This window comes from Doryrhamphus excisus, linkage group LG12 (assembly GCF_037039965.1).
Source record: "Doryrhamphus excisus strain RoL-2023G ecotype Guam linkage group LG12, RoL_Dexc_Guam_v1.1, whole genome shotgun sequence".
In the NCBI taxonomy this organism is placed as follows: domain Eukaryota; kingdom Metazoa; phylum Chordata; class Actinopteri; order Syngnathiformes; family Syngnathidae; genus Doryrhamphus; species Doryrhamphus excisus.
In genome coordinates, this window is record NC_136368.1 from 16,994,406 (window position 1) to 17,014,679 (window position 20,274).

Below are 20,274 nucleotides of genomic sequence, written 5' to 3' on the forward strand. Positions count from 1 at the left end.
TTTACCTGATATTTTTGAAAAACCTTGCTGCATTTACGGGAAAAATTACCCAGGTAAAAAAAAAAAAAAAACTCTCCCCGGAGCACACACTTTACAAAGTAGAGAAGAGGGACTTTTTCATAAGCGTAAGACCTTTGAGAGAGTGCAGCATTTGTGTTCATATCCCAAATGAGCTGGAATGACCTAGACAAACTGAGTCATGTGTACTTGGGAAAAGTTCTCCATTGATTTCAATTATTGATTATTGGGGGCTGGAAAACACGGAATTCCAGCAATTCTATCTTGGAATTTAAAAACCCACCCTGAACATTTGGACGTTGGAATGGTTTGAATCAGCTGAGAGGTCGATTTCACTGAATAAGATGATTTTTTTGACACTGCAATGAGATGAACTGGTTGACAAATGTGGATTTTTGGGTTTGAAGGAAAACATTCACTCGTCAGCATTCATACAATAAATAACTTCATAAGTAACATAATAACATTCTAACTGACATGTCATCATCATCTAATTGTTATAATGATCTGTGACACACATGCATGTCATTTCTATGAATTTTCCTGATTCGTGCATAAACGTGTAAAATTCGTAATCGATTTCATTAAGAATTGATTTGTGGCTCTCAAAATTAATTAGTGGCGTGCCACCAAAGATAAATTAATGTATGGGACACGCTGAATAACACAGCGGTAAGTATTGACTGAAGCATTATGTAATGAATGAGGAGATATAGAGTTGTGTAGTTGTGTATTTCATTAACCTTACAATCCAACTGATATTCAAGATTTGTCCAGTTCCTTAGTGTTGGTATGGTCGGGAAAAGCTAAAGTGATTTTCAAATATGGAATAAATTTACCATGGACAAAGTAACATAAAATGATCAGTGTTTTCGTGGCCTATTATTAGTAAAAAAAAATATATATATATTGAACAACAAGTCCTCAGTAGTATTTTGGTTACTATGCATCAGTAAAGTTTCACTGATGAGATACTTCCTACATTGTTCTTCTTCCACCACTCTGTTTCACACCCAAGTTTAGAATAAATAAAGTAATTGGAGGCTAACTAGTTAGCTTGGTAGCTAAAGTAGTAGCCGTCACTTGTCTCCCTGCAGTGATCCCGTAGCCTACACACATAAGAGTTGCACAATGTGGTGTAAACAAAGAATAATATGAGTTTAAAAGGCACTATAGGGGTGTTATTTCATGTCTACAGAGCTCTAATAGTGGTAGAAATTCACTTATCGCGGTTGGGGCTGGGACCAATTTGCCGCGGTAATATGAAAGTGTTTCACCATTTTGTTTGTGGTATATCCCCTCCATCATGCCCCCCTACGCAGAAATAGATGTGGGTCCTTATGGCTGTAAAAGCCCCAAAAAAACTGGAGCAGTTTTTCTTTTGGAGTGAGTAACATTTTTCTGTTAATTACATCTTTTTGACTTTGTCTTGCCTCAGTTCTGCAGCCGAGCAAGCTCAAGTAAAGCAGAAGCAAAAAAATGTGCAAAACAGTACATTTTGCATGGATGAAGTATGTGTGATATTAAAACGATACAGATGGAAAAACTTGAATTTGGGGGTTCTGTACATGTGTGAGTGTCCCTTCCCTGTGACTCACACACAAGGTTTGCTGCAAGGATGTGATTAGTCTTTTGGAGTGAGCACTTGATACATAATTAATTAACCACCGTTTAATCCTCCATGTCCTCTCACGATTTCCAAGGAACCCGCATCAATTCAACAAATCTGGGTCTCAACCAATTGGATTAGTGCTGCTTTATACTGATAACCGTACAAAGGCGAGACTTACATTTCATGGATAGGCCCACACCATAGTTTCAAACATCTTTTCATGTATATGCAGTATTTCATTTATTTTTAACATTATTTGCAAAGAGTGACAAACGCGTGTGTGAGGCGCCTGTTTGACACACGTTGGGTTGTATCTGTCCGACAGGCAGCTTTAAAGTCTGCAGATATTCCCGTCAGTGCATGTGTTTGTCACACATGCCCACATGCAAGTGTATGGGAAGTGGCTGCGCATGATGCTCCAGTTGAGAGCAAATGAGTTTGATGTGATCGTTTGCGGCAGCATGGCCTCAAGATGAGGGCCTTGTACTCAAGAAGATTACATGAGCAAAAAAAAAAAAAAAAAAAGGAGCAAGGGAAACAGTGAAAGACAGATCAAAGTAGAAAGAAAAAATGGATGTTATTGTGGTGGAGACAGAACAGACAGAAGAGAGAAGTAGATTTAAAAACAACAAAAGAAGATATATTGGGTGCACAATATACACATATAGAGTACATAGCATAACATATGCTGTGGTATGTATTCATTTTTTTCCAAAGTGAAAACTGAAACGAATGAAAACCAAAGATTTTTTCTCTGTAGGAAATAATGTGAATCCAATAATCTGTTCCAGACACACAAAAATATCAACAACAAATGCAATTACAGTCAACTGACAAGTGGAATTGATCATTTTTACGGAGAAGGAGCGGAGAAGAGCGGAGGGGAGCGAAGGGGATGTACTTTGTGATGTGTTCTTTCTTGAATTTAATAGTGTTTCTCACCATCTTTATGTAATTGATGGTGGTAGCAACTTTTCTTTGGCCCCATGGGAGGTTATTTAGCAGTTGGACTTAAAAAATAACAAAAATGAAGAATTAAAAAAAATTAAGAATGCACAGATTTGGGTACTCCAATCTACAGAATGATATAGTACGGGTTAGTATTGTACAATAATCGAGACTGTACGAAAAAAAAAAACCGATGTTTGACTGCAACCCACTGTGTTGCATAATGTCTTAACTGGACAATGCCAATCCATTTTGATGTATAGTTACTGATGATAATCAAGTGCAGCCAGTATGCTGGGCGAATAAGGACAATAATAATTATAAAAAAAAATACAGTATTTTGATGCTTTTGGGTCAGCATTCACATAATTACGTAAAATTCTAACAAGATTACAGTAAATGTGCATTCATACCATAATGTCATGTTATGCAAAAATTGTGCCAATATAAGTACTTGAATACTAATTGTTGAATAAATACCGACAATATACTTTTCGAGGTACCTGGCAGTAGTAATTTTTAGACAGCGCTGGTATTTGGGGTGACCCAGCTCTGGCCTGGCCTTTTTGTAAGGGTCACTGGAATCCCTGAGTGCTAAGGCGCCCCCTGTCACAGGTGATTAGACAAACTGTGGTGATGGGCATTAACCAGCCTACAACTCCAGCACTGAGATGATGGCTTCACGCTTCACAGCAACCCGACGGATGTTAATTATGCTGAGTATTTAGATCATAGCTGCCTTTGTCTCTCTTGGATTGCTCAGTCTTCCTCGTGCTTATTCTCTCATTGTGTGCATCACAATTTCTCTTTCTTCTTATCTGTGTTTCTTGGATCCTTCCATTGTCCCCGGATACTTGAAATTTGTTTTCTTCCACTATTTATGAGGGCCACAGCCCTGTGTAGTTATTATAACCACACCAAAATCAACAATTGCCATCAAAGCAGATTGCAGTGTACAGAACAAGATTTTCATTGTGGTCTGCCTACAAATTAAAAAAAAAACACACAACAAAAACAAGACAGTGACAAGATGCAAGTGAGAAAATGCAATTATATTTTAAATGTGAGCTTTCCTGTCAGCCCCCGCAGTAAACACTGAGCTATCTGTAATGTAGGAGTTTTTTTTTTTATACATGAGAACAGTTTCAGTTGGCTTCATTGCAGCTCGCCATTGAGAAAACGAGTGTGAGATGTGTTTAAAATGGCTTTTCATTCTGTGCTGTTGCTAGTTTTATAGTGGCCCTAACCGAGAGAAGGAGACAGAAGAGGGAGACGCACAGGATTACCTTTCTGTTTGTTGTGATGTGTGACGTGACTTGTGTGTGTGAGACTATCTCCAAAGGAATTTGAGCAGTAGGGGTGCCATAAGATCTCCTCATTCCTCAAGCTTTAAAGAAAAAAAGTATTGTGATGGGTGGCACCCTGTCACTTGGGCTTGTGATATAAAAACATGATGAAATAAAAAGAATAGGGTAGCCAGAAGAGACTGTGAACTACGGTGTTGCTACTGTATTTGCTAATACAGTAATATGGAAGTGACAGTGCGCAAGGCATGATTGGAACTGTAAATAAATTGCTCTACGCACACCTTGCAAATCAACCTACCTCGGTGTTCCCAGTATCAGAGAGTGACATTTGGCTGTTTTTTCTATCGGACTTGAACAGCCGTGTTAATTTTCAAGCAGAAGCTGTAGTAATTCTACATTTGATCAAACACACTTAAGATTTTTCAGATCAAAACATGTACATGTTCATACCCGTCTGTACTGCTAACCATCGAGTGTTTCTAATCACGCTAGCTCCATTTCAACTTCATAACACACCTCAAATATTGAAGAGATCCGTGTTGGCACTTTTATAGTTAGCGAGTAGGGTGCATATTAAAAATGAAAAACAGTAAGTGTTCCTTGCGTCATGCATTGATTTGGTAATTAAATACAAGCGGTCAACTGAGGTGAGTATCTGCGATCGGGAGTGGAACCGTTGTGCAGTCCGCATCTAAAAGCTGCATAACCCCCGCCAAAATGCAACCCAATCCCTGACCAGGCCCTGCACTCCTCCGTAGCCTGACAACATCTCACATGCATGGGTGTCCAGAGTGTGATGCAGGGGCTTTCTGTTGAAAGAAATAAACAGCAAAAGTGGAAAAATTGTGCAAAAAGGCATAATGTTGATACTAATAATGAATAAAAACACAAAGATGTTGACAATGTTGACAATAATATTGTTTAATATCATTTTGTGGGTCATTAAAGATTTATTATTGAATTTTGTGATGAAAACATTTGTTTTTCCGGTCATATTTTACATTTATTTTACTAAGCTTATCTCGTGCTGCCCACACTAGTGTATGAGGAGAGGCCTTAGGTGCGAGTTGGTTTCCATCAGACTACCCCAGGGCAGCTTCAGCTCCAGATGTAGTTACCATCACCAGTGTGTGACTGAGGAGTGAATGAATAATGGGGTCCACTTTATTGTGAAGCACTTTGGGAGCCTTGCAAATGCATGGCGGAAGTCACAAGTAAATGTGGTTATTTTTGGTTATGTCAACAGCTTTTTTTTGTCAACATGAGTCAGCCAGTCCAAGGGATGTCGACTTCAATAGGTTTTACTGTATTTCCTGTTCTATGAATTTCTGAATTGTCCTTTCCCATAATTACTGGATGCTGATCACATCTGGATAAAGTATTAGTATCCTTTGTAAGCAAACACTTATATCTGGACGGTTATGACAGTTACAGTGTTTCTTCTTGTTTCTACCCTTATATTTTGTATGCATATGGTAGATATTCTTCTCACTCATTTCTTTGCCAATTCTTACGCTTACGTCTACATCGGTCCCTCCTGATTTAGCTGCGTGTCTTCCCAGTCAGGGTAGACTTTCCACTTATAAATCTTTACCTCCCAAGGTGCCTGGGTCGAGTTAAGAACCAGCACAGGAGATCATATTACTCATGTTCTAGCTTAGCTGTACCGGGTCCTTTTATAATGTATAATTGAATTTAAAATCCTCCTCCTCACCTACAAAGCACGATATAGCCAGACACCATTGTACCTTATCAACCTAGTCCAACGCTACACTCCCAGAGCTTACATTCACTTGTGGTTCCAAGAATTATGAAAAGAATGTAGAGGTAGAGGTTCTTCTCCTGTGGAACCATCTTCCTGATTCAGGCCGGTGGCAGAATAAAAACATAACAATTTTGATACGTGAAAAAGGCTGACTCGTCTCTTAGTTATGCTGCCATAGGTCGAAACTGCCGGGGGAGTTCCCTTGATGCAGAAGAACACACACACGTGCACACATTTCCGTGCACGGCGGAGACGATTCATGAGATTTCTTTCTCTACATTTACATTTTGGGTGCACACTTAAATCTGTGCTGCTTATGTGTGGATTGTGTGGTGTGGAATCGGGCTGGTAATCAATACACTGTGCAAACGTACTGCAATTGCCCCTCTGGTTCACAAACTTTTATAAAAGAAAGCACTAGACAGTGTTCAAATTAACACACAAAAAATGCTCTTTGATGCATGCGGTAGGAAGACGGTGAGAAATTGTAAATGTGTGACTGTGTAGAGATAGAAATAGCATCCTGTTTTGTAAATAAAATAAAATAAGCATATTTAGTTTGTTTTTGTATATGCAATGTATAGACCTGTTCTACATAAATACAATTAACTTCACCGTTTTGTGAAAAGACTGCTTTACTTGAGCTACTTCAGCTGTCACTTTAACCTCAAAGCATCGCCTTTTTAGAACTGCTGAGTGATTTTTCCTGGTGGCTTCTACCTACTGTGAAGGCTGTTTACACAGTTGTGTGTGATTGTACGTGTGTGTAATTTCAAACCACCAAATTTCCAATCATGTCGAAAGGTCAAAAAGCATTGAAAATACATTCATTCATGCCTGCAGACTCTGTTCTATTTTTCCCTTATTTGTTTGATACATCCCTGTCCTGTCCTTTCTGTGAGTCTTGTAGGGTTATCTATCAAGATAAATGATCATATCTGAGTTCTTTGTATGAATCCAACTCGCCAAACATGTCCAAGATAGAATGAGTAAAATGATGATTAGCAGGTTACCTATCTGTCTGGTTTGTATTCTAGTCAACCCAGCCTGGCTGTGTCTGGTTTGGTTCAGAAGAGACCAATCAATAATCACATACAGTGGAACCTTCATTAGTGTCATTAATCCGCTCCGTAAGGTCCGACTCAGATCAAAGCATACCCGAAAATTAAATTTTTTTTCCAGTAAGAAATGTGAAACCACCTTCATATTATTATTTAGGTAGGTAGGCATTTCTTTATTCATCCCCATGGGGAAATTTGCATAATTTATTTCTTAAATTCAAATTTCTTCATAAAAATGCTGGTACTCCACTGTAGGATATTTTGCAGCTGCGACCAAAAGAAAATCAGAGATTTGTGTTGTAACTGTGTTAGTTAGTAAAGAACCACAGAGTCAACCTTTGATGACATCATAGGCGGGCAACATAGATGGACCCATGTAGTGTGTTAATTACAAGAGAAGACAATATGTTTGTGAACCGAATCACAAAATTGGCGTCAGTTTTGACTTAAACCAAAAAAAACGCTACCCGGGGCGTACACTAACCGAGGTTCCACTGTACTGTTTAACCTCTCATTCTATTTATGCTCCATGTTATTTGTTTTATTAAGTTATTCACGACATACCTTTTTTTGACAACATCGGCCATCTATACAGCTGGATTATTAGTGTACAGAAACAAGGTAATGAAGAAAGATGACCCTCTGGTAGATGAGCCCTAAATACTTTACCAACACAGTCACTGCCCCGCACCCGGCCCCCTACACACCACAAATGGATCGTGCTGTAAACACAACTGTAAAAACATGCCCTCGTGGTGGTCACTCACAAGTCAACGTGTTTAGGTGATTAACCTCTTAAACCTTGGGCATAAGAGGGACGTTTTTCTCCCAAAAGACGTACAAAATAATAACATTTTTCTCCATGGATGATCTTGGTGTGTTTTAGTGATCATTTAGTGATGATACTTGTTCCCTTGGAATGGCTTAGCTTTTAAATGGGGCCAAGTTGCTTGTTTGTTTTATGTCTTATTCATGTCAAACGCTGGTCTCCGACTCTTGCATGTTTTCCACATTTGACCATTTAAAATTCATGTAGTTTGACTTGTCTTCCATTTTTCTTTTAATTGGTTAAATTTAGACTCTTTAGCTGATGTTTTTTCCAGTTACATAGCTGGATAGTATATGGGTATTGATACAAGTTATGCAGCAATTACCATAGCAACACAGAAACAACCCAGCTGCCCCCAGTACCGGGGTCGGGCGGTTTTAAAAGCTTAATGATGTCCAACAGGATTGTTGAAATCATGTGTGTTGCGCTAACAGGTTTATAAGACACACGTAGACACACACAGGAGCACAAGCCTTTAAGGAGCTTTGTCTGTAATGTGCTTTTCGGCCTCTACTGGAAAGCCATAGGTCAGTAGAGAGGGAGACGGAGCGAGAGGAGGCAGAATGGAAGGAGGGAGGGAGTCCTTGTTAACATGCTCTTTGTGTCTGCTCCCATCGCAGTCTCATGGAAGCCAGGGGATTCTGATCAAAATCATTAGTTCCTGGGAGGGAGACAACAAAGAGAAAAGGGACAACGAGGAAATTGAGCTTGATTTTTTAAAGACAATCTCGATCAGCATCTTTCTGCCAGAGCTGCCAATGTGTTTGCAGTTGAAGGAGAATCTCCGTAAATGGGAGGGGAACCTTAAAGAAAGAGGTAATGGCTGGAAGGTGGGGTGTTGTTCATAGGAGAAACAGAGGAAGGGTGGGGTCCCGGGAAGGTGGGGGCAGATGTAGTGAATGCGGGCCACTGCGCTCTGGCAGGAAGCCAAGCTGCTAAGCCCCAGCAGCTCGTTAGCCTCTGTGTTACTGACCTGATAGACCACAAGCCCCTGCTCCCCACCCCATTTGCTTCCCCCCCCTCACCCAGTCAAACCGCCAGACGGCTGCAGTTCAACTTAGCAGCCTCCAGAGGCATGTCGTTTTTCGCTCCTTCGCTTCTACTTCTTATTACAGGATTGGACCTTTTAACATAGTGCTTGCGTTTATGTTGCTATGGTAACTGCGTCAGTTGTATCAACATACACATGCTATATATTCACATAAATACAAGAACACTAGCTGTCAGCTCAGCCAAAACCAATTCAAACCACAAGCACTTAAATTGGGTCAATGTCGAAAACAAGCAAGCAATCCAAGACCAGCATGAATAATTTCGTACAACAAAATATGAATGCGACAAACAGATTTATTTTGGATGACTTTTCTAGCAAGCCTGTCAAGCCCAGAGTTTATGAAATTAGGCTTGGTTCTACATAGGCACTTTTATGTGCCCTTTTATCCCTTCTTTTACCGCTCTATTATATTTCAAGTGCTTCAGGTAGTGTTTTTAAAATCCAAGACCGCATCCCTATGATTAATATCAACATCTTCACATAGCCAGCTCAATCTTCTTGTGGTTACCAGGTTGTCAGTATCAGCAAGGGCATTCATTTTGGTTGAGGGTAGGTTTGTATCTTCACACACAGGATTCTCTGGCTTTGTACATGTGACATTTTTGGAGGGTCTACCACTTTTTTTTGTCCCATAACCTTTGATATCTAAGAAATTTAATAGTGGAAAATTGATTGATTCATTCATTTTCTACCGTTCAGCCTCACGAGGGTCGTGGGGGTGCTGGAGCTTATCCCAGCTGTCTTTGGGGCGAGAGGCGGGGCACACCCTGGACTGGTCGCCAGCCAATCACAGGGCACATATAGACAAACAACCATTCACACTCACATTCATACCTATGGACAATTTGGAGTTGCTAATTAACCTAGCATGTTTTTGTAATGTGGGAGGAAACCGGAGGACCCGGAGAAAACCCACACATGCACGGGGAGAACATGTAAACTACACATAGAGATGCCCGACAGTGGAATCGAGACTTGGCTCTCCAACCTGCGGGACCTGCGCGCTAACCACTCTACAACCGTGCAGTGTGGAAAATCCAAATACTTTTAATTCTAACATTTTTCCACTCTTTGTGTTGTAGCTACTTCAAACGGCACAATGGAGGGTATCGACAACCAGGAGGGCGGCGTCTGCAAGACCAAGTCCATGAAGATGATCATGAAAGTAGGACAAAGTGAGTATTACAGTCTGTGTGTGTCGTGCTAGGAATAAACTGACTAAACAGTCAAAATTGTCCACGCAACAAATGTCATGACTAGATACAAGTGATGGTACAACATGCGGCTTTGTCGTGTCTATGACACTTGGGATGTGGGAGGCAGGTGATGCGCTCTAACGTTCACACAGTTGAGCAAGCTTGCATGCGCTGTTATTCTCATTGAGATGCAGACACACACACACACACAACTGTGACTGTTACCACATGTCCACACACATACACACACTCCACACAACTAATAAACCACATCCTAATTTAAATGACTTCAATAATTATTCCCGAATGTGCTGCTTAGGTGCTTTCTAGTCTCTTAAGCTCCTGAGGCTGGCTCTTTCATCAGGGAAACAGTTTTGAAAATATCTTAAAGTTAATGCTCAAGACTCAAAGCAAACGACTATCAACTCCCGTCAGTGTACCCCGTCTTTATTTGGACCAGGTGGACTTATTTTGAATCTTTATGGTGCTTTCTATCGTGGAAGTTTAAGTGGAATGGTGGGGGAGTGATTGCATTACGATCAGATGTCAGTATGTGGTTGTTTTATTGATCATCAGCCCCCTCGAACCCCCACACATACACACACTGTGCACATGCGTGTTTGCACCCCAAATATAACCTCAGGGAACCGCTGATCAGTTTTGTGCAAGATGAAAAGACTCAAACTTTGCATCAAACCGAAAAACAAGATGAGACCATTAATATGTGTGCATTTTATTTTCTAGACCCGTCAGACCCTGTTTCACCCAAAGACAACCCCACCAAGGTCCCCAACTCTCCAAAACACCCAGACAGCAAGGACACCCACAAAACAAATGAAGTACTGGAGAAGCCAGGTGAGCCACTTGAAATCCTCTCGAAGTGCTAAATGAGTGGAGAATTTATGGAAACAATTTGGCTTTGTGGGTGAAGTTCTGGATAGAAAGAACCACCAATTAATCAGTAATTTAATGCCAGCTATTAAAACGTTACACATCTCTGACCTACCTGCTCTGAAGGACTTTAAAGGTATCACCATGGCTGTCCCACACCATTTGATACATGGCTTAACTCGTCTGTGTCTCAAAACATTCATTATGTAGCCAAATTATTTGCAATGCTCTCACATAAAATCCCACTTGTCAGCTGCTAGCAGGAGCATACGGGCATCTGTGCAGATGCGTTGTTGTTTTTGGACTCCCTGCCATCTTCTATCAACCCTTAGCTCAGTGCTGCAACAGATAACGCACTTCTCATGCCGCAAGAGATCAGCACAGAATAGGGAAACCATGGAGCACCTGTTCCGTGAAGATAACAGCACACCTAGCCTTCAGTGCTGGATATAAACCATCTCTGGGAGTTATGAATTTTGTTCCATATTGTCAACCATTCCCGCTGTCGAATTTAAAAATATAATTCATCAATCGTGACTGCAATTTGCCAGATTGACCCCATCTATACAATTACGTACTGCATGTGCTATCAAGCTTTTGCTTGCCCTACTTTCAAGGTTGCAGTCTTCATATGCTGAACGCGAATGGCCACTGAACGAATGTGACATTTTCACAAAAGCCCTCTTCTCTTAGTCATGCCTCCCCATGGAGAAGACACGATAAAAGATGTTAAAAAAAATAAAAAGCCGAGGATGACTGTACTTTTTTCCTTGAAACCTGATGTGATTTTTTAAACACCTCCTCTGCACCTCTCTGATTTTAGAATCATTGTGGTTTGTATTGTCTAATCAACAACAATACATCACAGCACCACGTAACATATAGGGAATATTTTGGAGTGATTGTAATGTGACAGTCATGTTACAAACGCAAGATATGTCTTCTCCAAAATAACAAAGTAAGCTAGCTCATTACCAAAGGCTAAAACAAGCAATGCTGGGAGTAGTCCATTCCCATCTTGACTAATACGATAACATTGAACATGCCAAAGAGTAATTCACAATATTGTACGATTACTAAGAAAGTGTACAAGAAGTTAGGCAACATTTCTTTATTATTACGATTGCAGATAAACTAGTGATAAGATACTTATGACAAAAGTTACCCATTCACTTGTAGCAGCTAAAAAGTTTGCTAGTTAGCTAGCTAGCTAGTTGCTAGCTAGTTTGCAGAAAAAAAGTCTAGTGTTTTCTACAAGCTAGCTACTATTTCTTGATTGAATGTGTCCATGATTTCTAGTATACAGTATCTGTAATGTTTCTCGCAGTTTATAGTAGTTGTATAGGTAGCTAGATCTCTGGGACATAGTCATATTAAAAATAGGCCACGGCCTTAAAGAGTGCTATATCGATACACGTGCGTTAGCCTATTGTTTACATATTGACCACAATTAGCGCCTGTTGGCACTTGACGGGTAAAAGAGAGAAAATGAATGCATTTTGTGTTCAAGCCTATAAAAAGGACACTAATGGGACATTATTACTGACAGTAAATGTAAATAAATAAAATAAAAACTTGCCATAGCAGCAGCAGGACAACACAGTGGTGACAATCTGACTCCAATGCACGGGAGCTTCAAAAAATCTTAGGGAAAACCGACGTAAATGTGACTATTGGGGGCTTATTTCATGTCCAAAGGGCTCTAATAATGTAAAAAAATATATTTAGAAAGTCCGAAGCAGGTTTTCTATGCTTAACTATTCCACTTATTTACCATAAATGAATTCATCATGGTGGGGTCTGGAACCAATTAACCGCTCTAAATGAGGGACAACTGTATCTGCAACACAAGCTAGTAAACAAACACCGCTACGGTCATGTGAGACACTCACGTATTTGTTCCATGTCTTGTCAGGTGTAGCGTCCAGAGAAAGTGAACAAAACAACACAGGTGGAAAGTCATCCAATATCATCGGTTCCGGGGTGGCCATCTTTGTCAGCATTGCCTCCGGCAGTGTCATCTTCATCATTATCATCATCATGCTGGTCCTCCTGCTGCTCAAGTACCGGCGGCGTCACCGCAAGCACTCGCCACAGCATGCAGCTACGTTGTCTCTGAGTACTCTGGCCACGCCTAAACGAAGTGGCGGTGGCGGGAACAATAATGGCTCAGAGCCCAGCGACATTATCATCCCGCTCAGGACTGCTGACAGCGTCTTCTGCCCCCACTATGAGAAGGTCAGTGGCGATTATGGCCACCCGGTCTACATAGTCCAAGAGATGCCACCGCAGAGCCCTGCCAACATCTATTACAAAGTCTGAAGGAACTCTGAAAGCAAAAAGACATACAGGAACAATCCCAGGGAAAAAGAGGGCCAGTTCTTGGTTTCAGCCGCCATCATGGCTGCAAACAAACTCCCTCGCTCTTTCTCTCTCAATCTGCCAACTCCTCCCCTCTATGTTGTCGATATTTTCTTCGTGAAAGGTTGCTTATACCAACTTCCTCTGGTATTTCACAGTCTGGCTGGGATTGGCAGATTGGCTACTGTCGCCGCTGTTGCTACTTTCCAGGACTTCTGGGGGTGGAGGCTAATCCTACCCCCGTTCTGGTTTGTGTACGTGTGGCCAGTATGTTAGGGGAGCTTAAGTAATGTGAGATCAAAGAGTTTTGAGGTATGCAAGTGTGTCTCCCCCCCCCCACTTCACCCCTGTGCTTGGATTGGATGAACATATGACTGTGGACGTGGAGAGGCATGTTTGCCTTCACCATCACAGAGACTACCGCCTCAAAACGAGCTGGAAAGATGCAAACATTTGAGTCCGGAGGATGAGTAACAGGATGTGCGATGACCATCTTGGCATGGATCATGTGGTAAAGCGTTCGTCTCCTTGTCTGAAGGTTCTGGGTTTGATCCTCTGTCCCCCTCCCCGTGACCAGTCAAAGTATCCTTGATCGCTACGTCATTAGTAGGTGAATGGGGTGACGGTGTCAAAGCACTTTGAATACCTCCAAGGTATGAAAGCGCTTTTGAAGTGAAAGCCCATTTTACCTTGAACCAAAATGGCTGCTCTCCCTTGATCTTCACTGGCTGCAGAGACTTCTTGGATGTCCCGGGTGAACGAGGAAAAGGGATCAGTTCTTGCACCAGTCCTGTCTGGGACTTTGACTGACTCACACACACACACACACACACACATCACCACCACTTTGTCAAGTGTTTGGCTTTTAGTGAGGGTTGCACCGTTTCTCCTGTTGCTACATACTTGTTACTTGAAGGGTTTTTAAAGAGAAATGCATCCCACCCTGTGTCAAAATGTACCGAGTGTCCACAAAGTCTCTTTACAATTAAAACATGTATTACAACAGCAATTGATGAGATTTGTTAATCAGATTTGTTTCATGTACTCAGTGGTTATTGAAGATTTTAAAATCACACTGCATGACACAAAACATTTCCAGATTGGAACACTGGCCCGATGGACTGAATCGTTCACCAGATATGACTCTTCTGGACAATGTTAAAGATACAGAGTCATGAACAAAGATCACTGATACCATTGCCACCAGTGATGAGCTGATTCTACAGGTAACATGGAAAAGAAATTGGGTACCATTCAATTATTCTGCTCAGTCATGGGCCTTTTGAGGTTGCAATTCTCTACCCAAACACAAGGGGAAAGGTTTTCCAGTGAGTCGACACAGTGAGCTACCTTGGCACTCATTGGCTGCTTAGCTTGATAGCCTTGATTGAGTAATATTGGAGTGTTATTGGCTTGTACGCCCCCTGAAAGTCACACACGGGACATAATGTACTATAAGCCACCATAAAGTCGATGTTGCTACAACGCAAGCAGAGATTTTTGTGGGGAGATCCGTGTCAAGCTACGCAAAAAGGGTTTGGAGTGGGAGGAGCTACTCCGCGTAGCTTAATGGCGCCCATAGAGGTTATTAACGAGTCGAAAAAACTTCACATTTTTATTTATCTATTCATTTGTAATCAATTGTTCCATTGTAAAGAGACTTTAGGGCACCTTGTGTTGCATTTGATTTGAAATGTAGTTTTATAGAGATTTAATTCATGTCATACAGGCACATATTTTTCTCTGTAACATTCAAATACAAGTGGAGTAACGAAGTTCTTGTTTTTAAAAAAAATGACATGTCATCGGAGCGGACGACTTTATAAACATAGAGCAGCACTTTCAACCCCATTTTGGTACCTCTTCACAGCAGTTCGCAGACAGACCACGAAAAAGGAGAGATGCTCTATCCTGGCTGGAGGAGTCTCTTTGAAATCAGAGGCGGGAAAGCGTTAAGGGCAATAAGAAATCCAGTTTGCCTTAACAGTTTTTTTGTTTTTGTTTTTGCATCAGGTGAAGACAGGCTGAGGTTAATAAAGCTGCGTGAAACAGTTCGAGGTACTGTTAAGTTTGCCCTATGGATCAGAGAGCCCAAATAAGCATGACCTGAGCTCACCTGTTTTTTTTTTTTTTTTTTAGACATGCTCTTGCGCTATGTCCACACAAATATGGATACTTTGGAAAAAAAAAGAAAAAAGATTTTCTCCATGTGCTTTGGTCATTCGTCCACACGCAAATATAGATCTTTGTCTGTTGTAAAAACCGTTAGCATTTTGAGTATGAAGCGACTTTCGTCATAAGAAATGTGCAACATGAGCCCAATGAATTTTAACAACGCGAGAGCCTTGCTAGAAGAAGACATATGCAAAATAAATACCATTTGTTTCTGCATGTACAAGGTCTAAAGGGACGATGTTGGTATGAAAGTAAAGCGGAGACTTTGATGGTTCCTGTAGATGTGAAAATGTACATATGTTTGCTACTGCGTGAATTTTAGAAGGCGAAGAAGAAGAATACTTGTAGCGTTGGAAGGGCTGAGCGTTAGCTTTCAAATGGTGCTAAGTCGGTGGCATTAGTGTTCTGGTTTATGATTCATAACATATCTGCTGGTCTTAGACAGCTTGCTTGTTTTACACATGTGTCCATTTTAGTGCTTGAGGTATAAATTATCTTCCGTTTTTCTAAAATTCGCTGGCGTTCGTGTGTACGTGTATATTGATGGAAACGTCACGTAGCAGTTAGCATCGCAACACAAATGCAACCACAAAGCCCTCGATTATTGACTTATGGTGATTGGTTTAATTTTATGCAGTGCGTGATTAAAAAAATGTTTCCCGGGTGTCATAATATGAATTTTTCCAGGCTTCTGATTGGCCAAAATGCATCCGTAATAGGTATGGAACACCGGAATAGCAGAAATGCGCATTTTTGAAAATATCCATGTTTGTGTGGACATGGCCTTACATTATCAGTGTTGTTCCATCTCCATCATTTTACATGTTTTGGGTTTTGTAATTTGAGTAAGTTGATGTACATTTTACAGACAAATATGAGAATTTATTTATAATAGACACTACAGCACAGATGTTGGCACGGACAAGAGGGTAATATTTATACATAGAATATGGTATCAGCGCACATTATGCAACCTAGATGTTTTTATTATTTGATATATTCTCGAGTCCTGTGATTTCACGAGCTCTCCAGAGGAAGCTTGGCCAGGTGGGGTATCAGGGACCCTTGGCTCTTCTAGAGCAGAGTAGCTGTGTCTCCCCATCTCGCTCAGTGTAGCAGTTCCCAAAGCATATTCATACTGATTCTCTTCACACACACACACACACACACACACACACACCCTTCATGTTACCTGTGCATGTGCGTATGTGTGTGACTATTCGGGTTGGTATTTCAGTCATTTCATATTAATATCTTGCTTTTATTTTGGCTGTTGTGAGTGTATACCACCTCATCTGGTCATTTCCTCATTAACAACATCAAATTTCACCCAAAAGCCAAGCCTAGTATAATGAGGTTTGTGCCTCTAAGAGGCTACAAAATCTGCAAATATGCAATTGTTATTTATTTTTTTAATCAATTCTGATATTAAAAAAAACAAAAAAAAAAAACATATGGAAAGTGTTCTTAACCACTGAAAGATGTTTCAAATGACACAATACAAACAGTGTATGTCAAAACAGGCTGTTAGCTTTATTCTCCATTACTGATAGTATTATTTTAACCCATAAGAACCCATTGATTGACTCATTAAGTCCTTAAGTTATGGATAGGAAAGATTTTGGACTCCACAGGATGTGTCTTACCTAAAATGTCAAGTCAGCGAGCCCATTTTTTGCCATTAAAGCTCATTTGAAAGCAATTTAACAATTGTAATGCTTTAATAGGGTGTCAGATATTCCAATTTAACAGATCTTACTATATTGCTTCGATTAATTCATATAAAACAAGCTATTAAAATATCACTCTTGGGCTCACAGCCTGATGTGACAGAAAAAATGCTAATAAGACAATAAATATCACCATTTTGATGATTTGTAGTTCTTGGCAAGGCAAAGAACTTCAAAATACAGTACATTTGTGGTATTAAGCACAAAAGGTATCAAGTTACATTAACCATAAACACCAAATGTAACATATTTTACTTCACAATATTTATTAAAAAAAATTAAGAATGAAATATCCCCTATAAAACAGAAATGGGTCTGGTTTCTTATGGGTTAAATTGCAATGGTGCGAAAGGGTAGCTTTGAAAATTCTAACCATTAAAAATGTCTGACAGACAACTGGTATTAATAGAAATAGAGAAAATAACACACTCCTAGAACAAACAAATGGTTTTGTTGCTGTATAATTGCAGCAGAATATGACAATCTTATTTGTTTCTTTGAATCTGGCATCTCTTCTTTCGATGTCACTTGACTAACTCTCTCCCAACATGGACCAGATTTGGTGTAATGTTTGTTTGAAACATTATTGACAGGTCGTGAGAGTCTTAGCAAGCGGGCGAGAAAAAGGCACGTCAGGTTCCTGTAAAAATAAAAAAATAAAATAAAAAAAGCCTTGCTCGTATGGTCAGCCCTTGGTCACTCGACACAGTAATTTTGCACCATTCTTCTGTCGGTAATAAACTGTAAATACATTAATGTTTGTATTGTATATGGACCCTGGGTTGTTACAATAGCCTTATTCACATTTTTAGGAAATTAAAATGGAAAAATGTTCAGAAAAAAGATGGAATACACTTCAGCGAGAGCATACTACTTTTTTGGTAAATAGCTTGTAAATATTAATGAGAACACAATAAAAAACATTTTTATAAACTCTTCAAAGTCAAATGTTTTGTATAAAATTTGAAGTTTTGCTATGTATTTTAGCTAGTGCTCAATGGAAAGCCAGTGTACTCCCCACTTCCTTCCCCGTTGCACTGTTTCCATGGTAATTTGGTTTGAAAAAATAAGCAAAAATTTGCCAAACTGACTGCTGCATATTTGTGCCATAAGTGTGTACCATAAATATTTATTGAATTTCTTTCTATTTGGATCCATTTTTGATTTAATTTCAGTCCAGTTTGTAAGTAACACAGTATTATAATTGCATTGGAATTCTTTTTGTCCCTTCTTTTTTTTTTTTTTTCCTCCTCTTCTCTGTCCTGTCATGTCTACCGGGTGGCTGTTGTCCCGTCCTGTCATGAATGAGTTGGACAGGTTGTGAAAGATGGATTCAGCGTTCAAAATCTGAAGTTCAAAGTGAGGATATACTGTATAACACACATTCCACCAGTCTGTTACAAACTGAAAACTTTTTTTTCAATAAAATGTTTTTCCTATGGACATGCTGTCTGCTTGATTTCCTTGGACGAACTGAATGACCCCAATTTGGAATACCATTGAGAAACTGATGCATGTTGAGTACGATGAATTCGTACATGTTGGCAGGTCTCCACCAACACTGATGGTTCACCTCGCCCATTTGTACCCAAAATAAACCAAACCATGACCTTAAATCCAAATTATCCACCGAAAAGTGACAATGCCATCACTATGTTAATATGAATGAAAATGGGATCACAATAGAAACCTCATATTACAAATATACAACATAAGGTGACCAGAAATATTTCAGTAGTGAATAAAGCAAAACTTGTTCTCAATCAGAAATCACTCTACACTCTTTATTGCTCTCTGGTTCTACCATATCTTACTTATTGTGTGGAAATATGGGCTAATAACTATAAAAGCAATCTCCACTTGCTGAATGTACTGCAAAAAAGGTCAGTAGGGATAATTCATAATGCCGCCTACAGAGAACATACTAACTCCTTATTTCTAAAATCATAAATACTTCAACTTGCTGATTTAGTTAATTTCCAAACAGCTAAAATAATGCATAAGGCTAAAAATAACCAATTACCTAAAAATGTCATCCAATACTTCTCTACAAGAGAGGAGAAATATGATCTCAGGGAAGAACTACATTTGAAACACTTCTATGCTAGGACTACGTTAAAAAGCCATAGCATTTCAGTATGTGGAATCAAACTATGGAATGGATTGAGTAAGACCCTCAAACAATGCACAACGATGAGCCAATTCAAGAAACAATACAAGCAGTTGATGTTTGCTAAATACAAGGATGAAGAGTCTTGAACCAGTCATGATGTGCTATACATAGCACTATATTGACACTTACTATGGTACCCATTATGTCATTGGATGGTCATATCACCTCATACTTTGGTACTTGAAAAAAATAAAATGTAAAAAAAAATAATAATAATTATATTAGGAAAGCAGGAAGTGAACAAATGTAACAGTTACTGATTGTAAAAGTACCAGATGGAGGGGTAGGATTTAATAAGCTTTGCTTCTTCCTACTCCTTTTGGACATGTGGAACTGTGAACTGATTATGTGATGCATTCAATTGTCATCTGATGCATGTTCAAATGAAATAAAACCATTACCATTACCAAAATATCACCTCTGAAGAGACCAGGTCGTGTTTATGAGAAGTCTGACAGGCTACGATTAAAAAAAAAAAAAAAAAGCTAATTATCAGACTAGCTCTCACAGCAGTACACCATCTTCTCACATCTCACTCACATACTTTGATGAGGAATATAAGCAGTAGGGGAAGGCAACTTTCTGTTTTTCTTATTTAACATTTCTGTTTTATCTCCCCTGCTTTCATGACTCGGTCCATGCTGTTTAGAAGTGACAAGGTTTTTATGTTTTTTTTTTTTTTTTATACTTGAGGAGGTTGGGAGTTCACCGCTGGCAAATATTTGGGATCATGTTGTGTCTTCTCCGCCTTGGTTGGTATCACTTCCTGAACATGTTTTTGTTTGTTGTGCGACTCAATTGACTGCAGGTTAGGGTGGGGACTCCAGTGTAGTTTACCACGGTAGACCACATACAGTACCATAAGGTAGTTAACATTACACATTGTTTCTTAGTACATAGAAAACACACCTAAATGATGCAGTGACTTGGGTTTCATTTGTTAAATAACCACGTTACAAGAAGTATTCTGTTTTCCTGGCGGAGGAAAAGATGTTGATCTGTTTCAGAAAGGTCAAATTATTGGCATGCATCAAGCATGAGAAAATATACGAGATTGCTGAGACTACTAAAATGCAATTTCACACTCCCAAATCCAAACTTATATAAATCTATGGAATGTTCTACTCATACATGTTGTGCATGGTTTATACATA

At 39.7% G+C, this 20,274-nt stretch overlaps 1 protein-coding gene across 1 annotated transcript in view; it reads left to right on the top strand.

Moving 5' to 3' along the window:
• Positions 1-18,390, top strand: part of efnb2a (ephrin-B2a) — a 33,033-nt gene extending 14,643 nt beyond the window's left edge. Inside the window, exons 3-5 of the mRNA XM_058081690.2 lie at positions 9,677-9,769; positions 10,535-10,645; positions 12,597-18,390. Coding sequence (XP_057937673.1) covers positions 9,677-9,769; positions 10,535-10,645; positions 12,597-13,003 — 611 coding nt within the window. The 3' untranslated portion in view covers positions 13,004-18,390. The remainder of the gene's footprint in view (positions 1-9,676; positions 9,770-10,534; positions 10,646-12,596) is intronic.
• Positions 18,391-20,274: the final 1,884 nt, after the last annotated feature.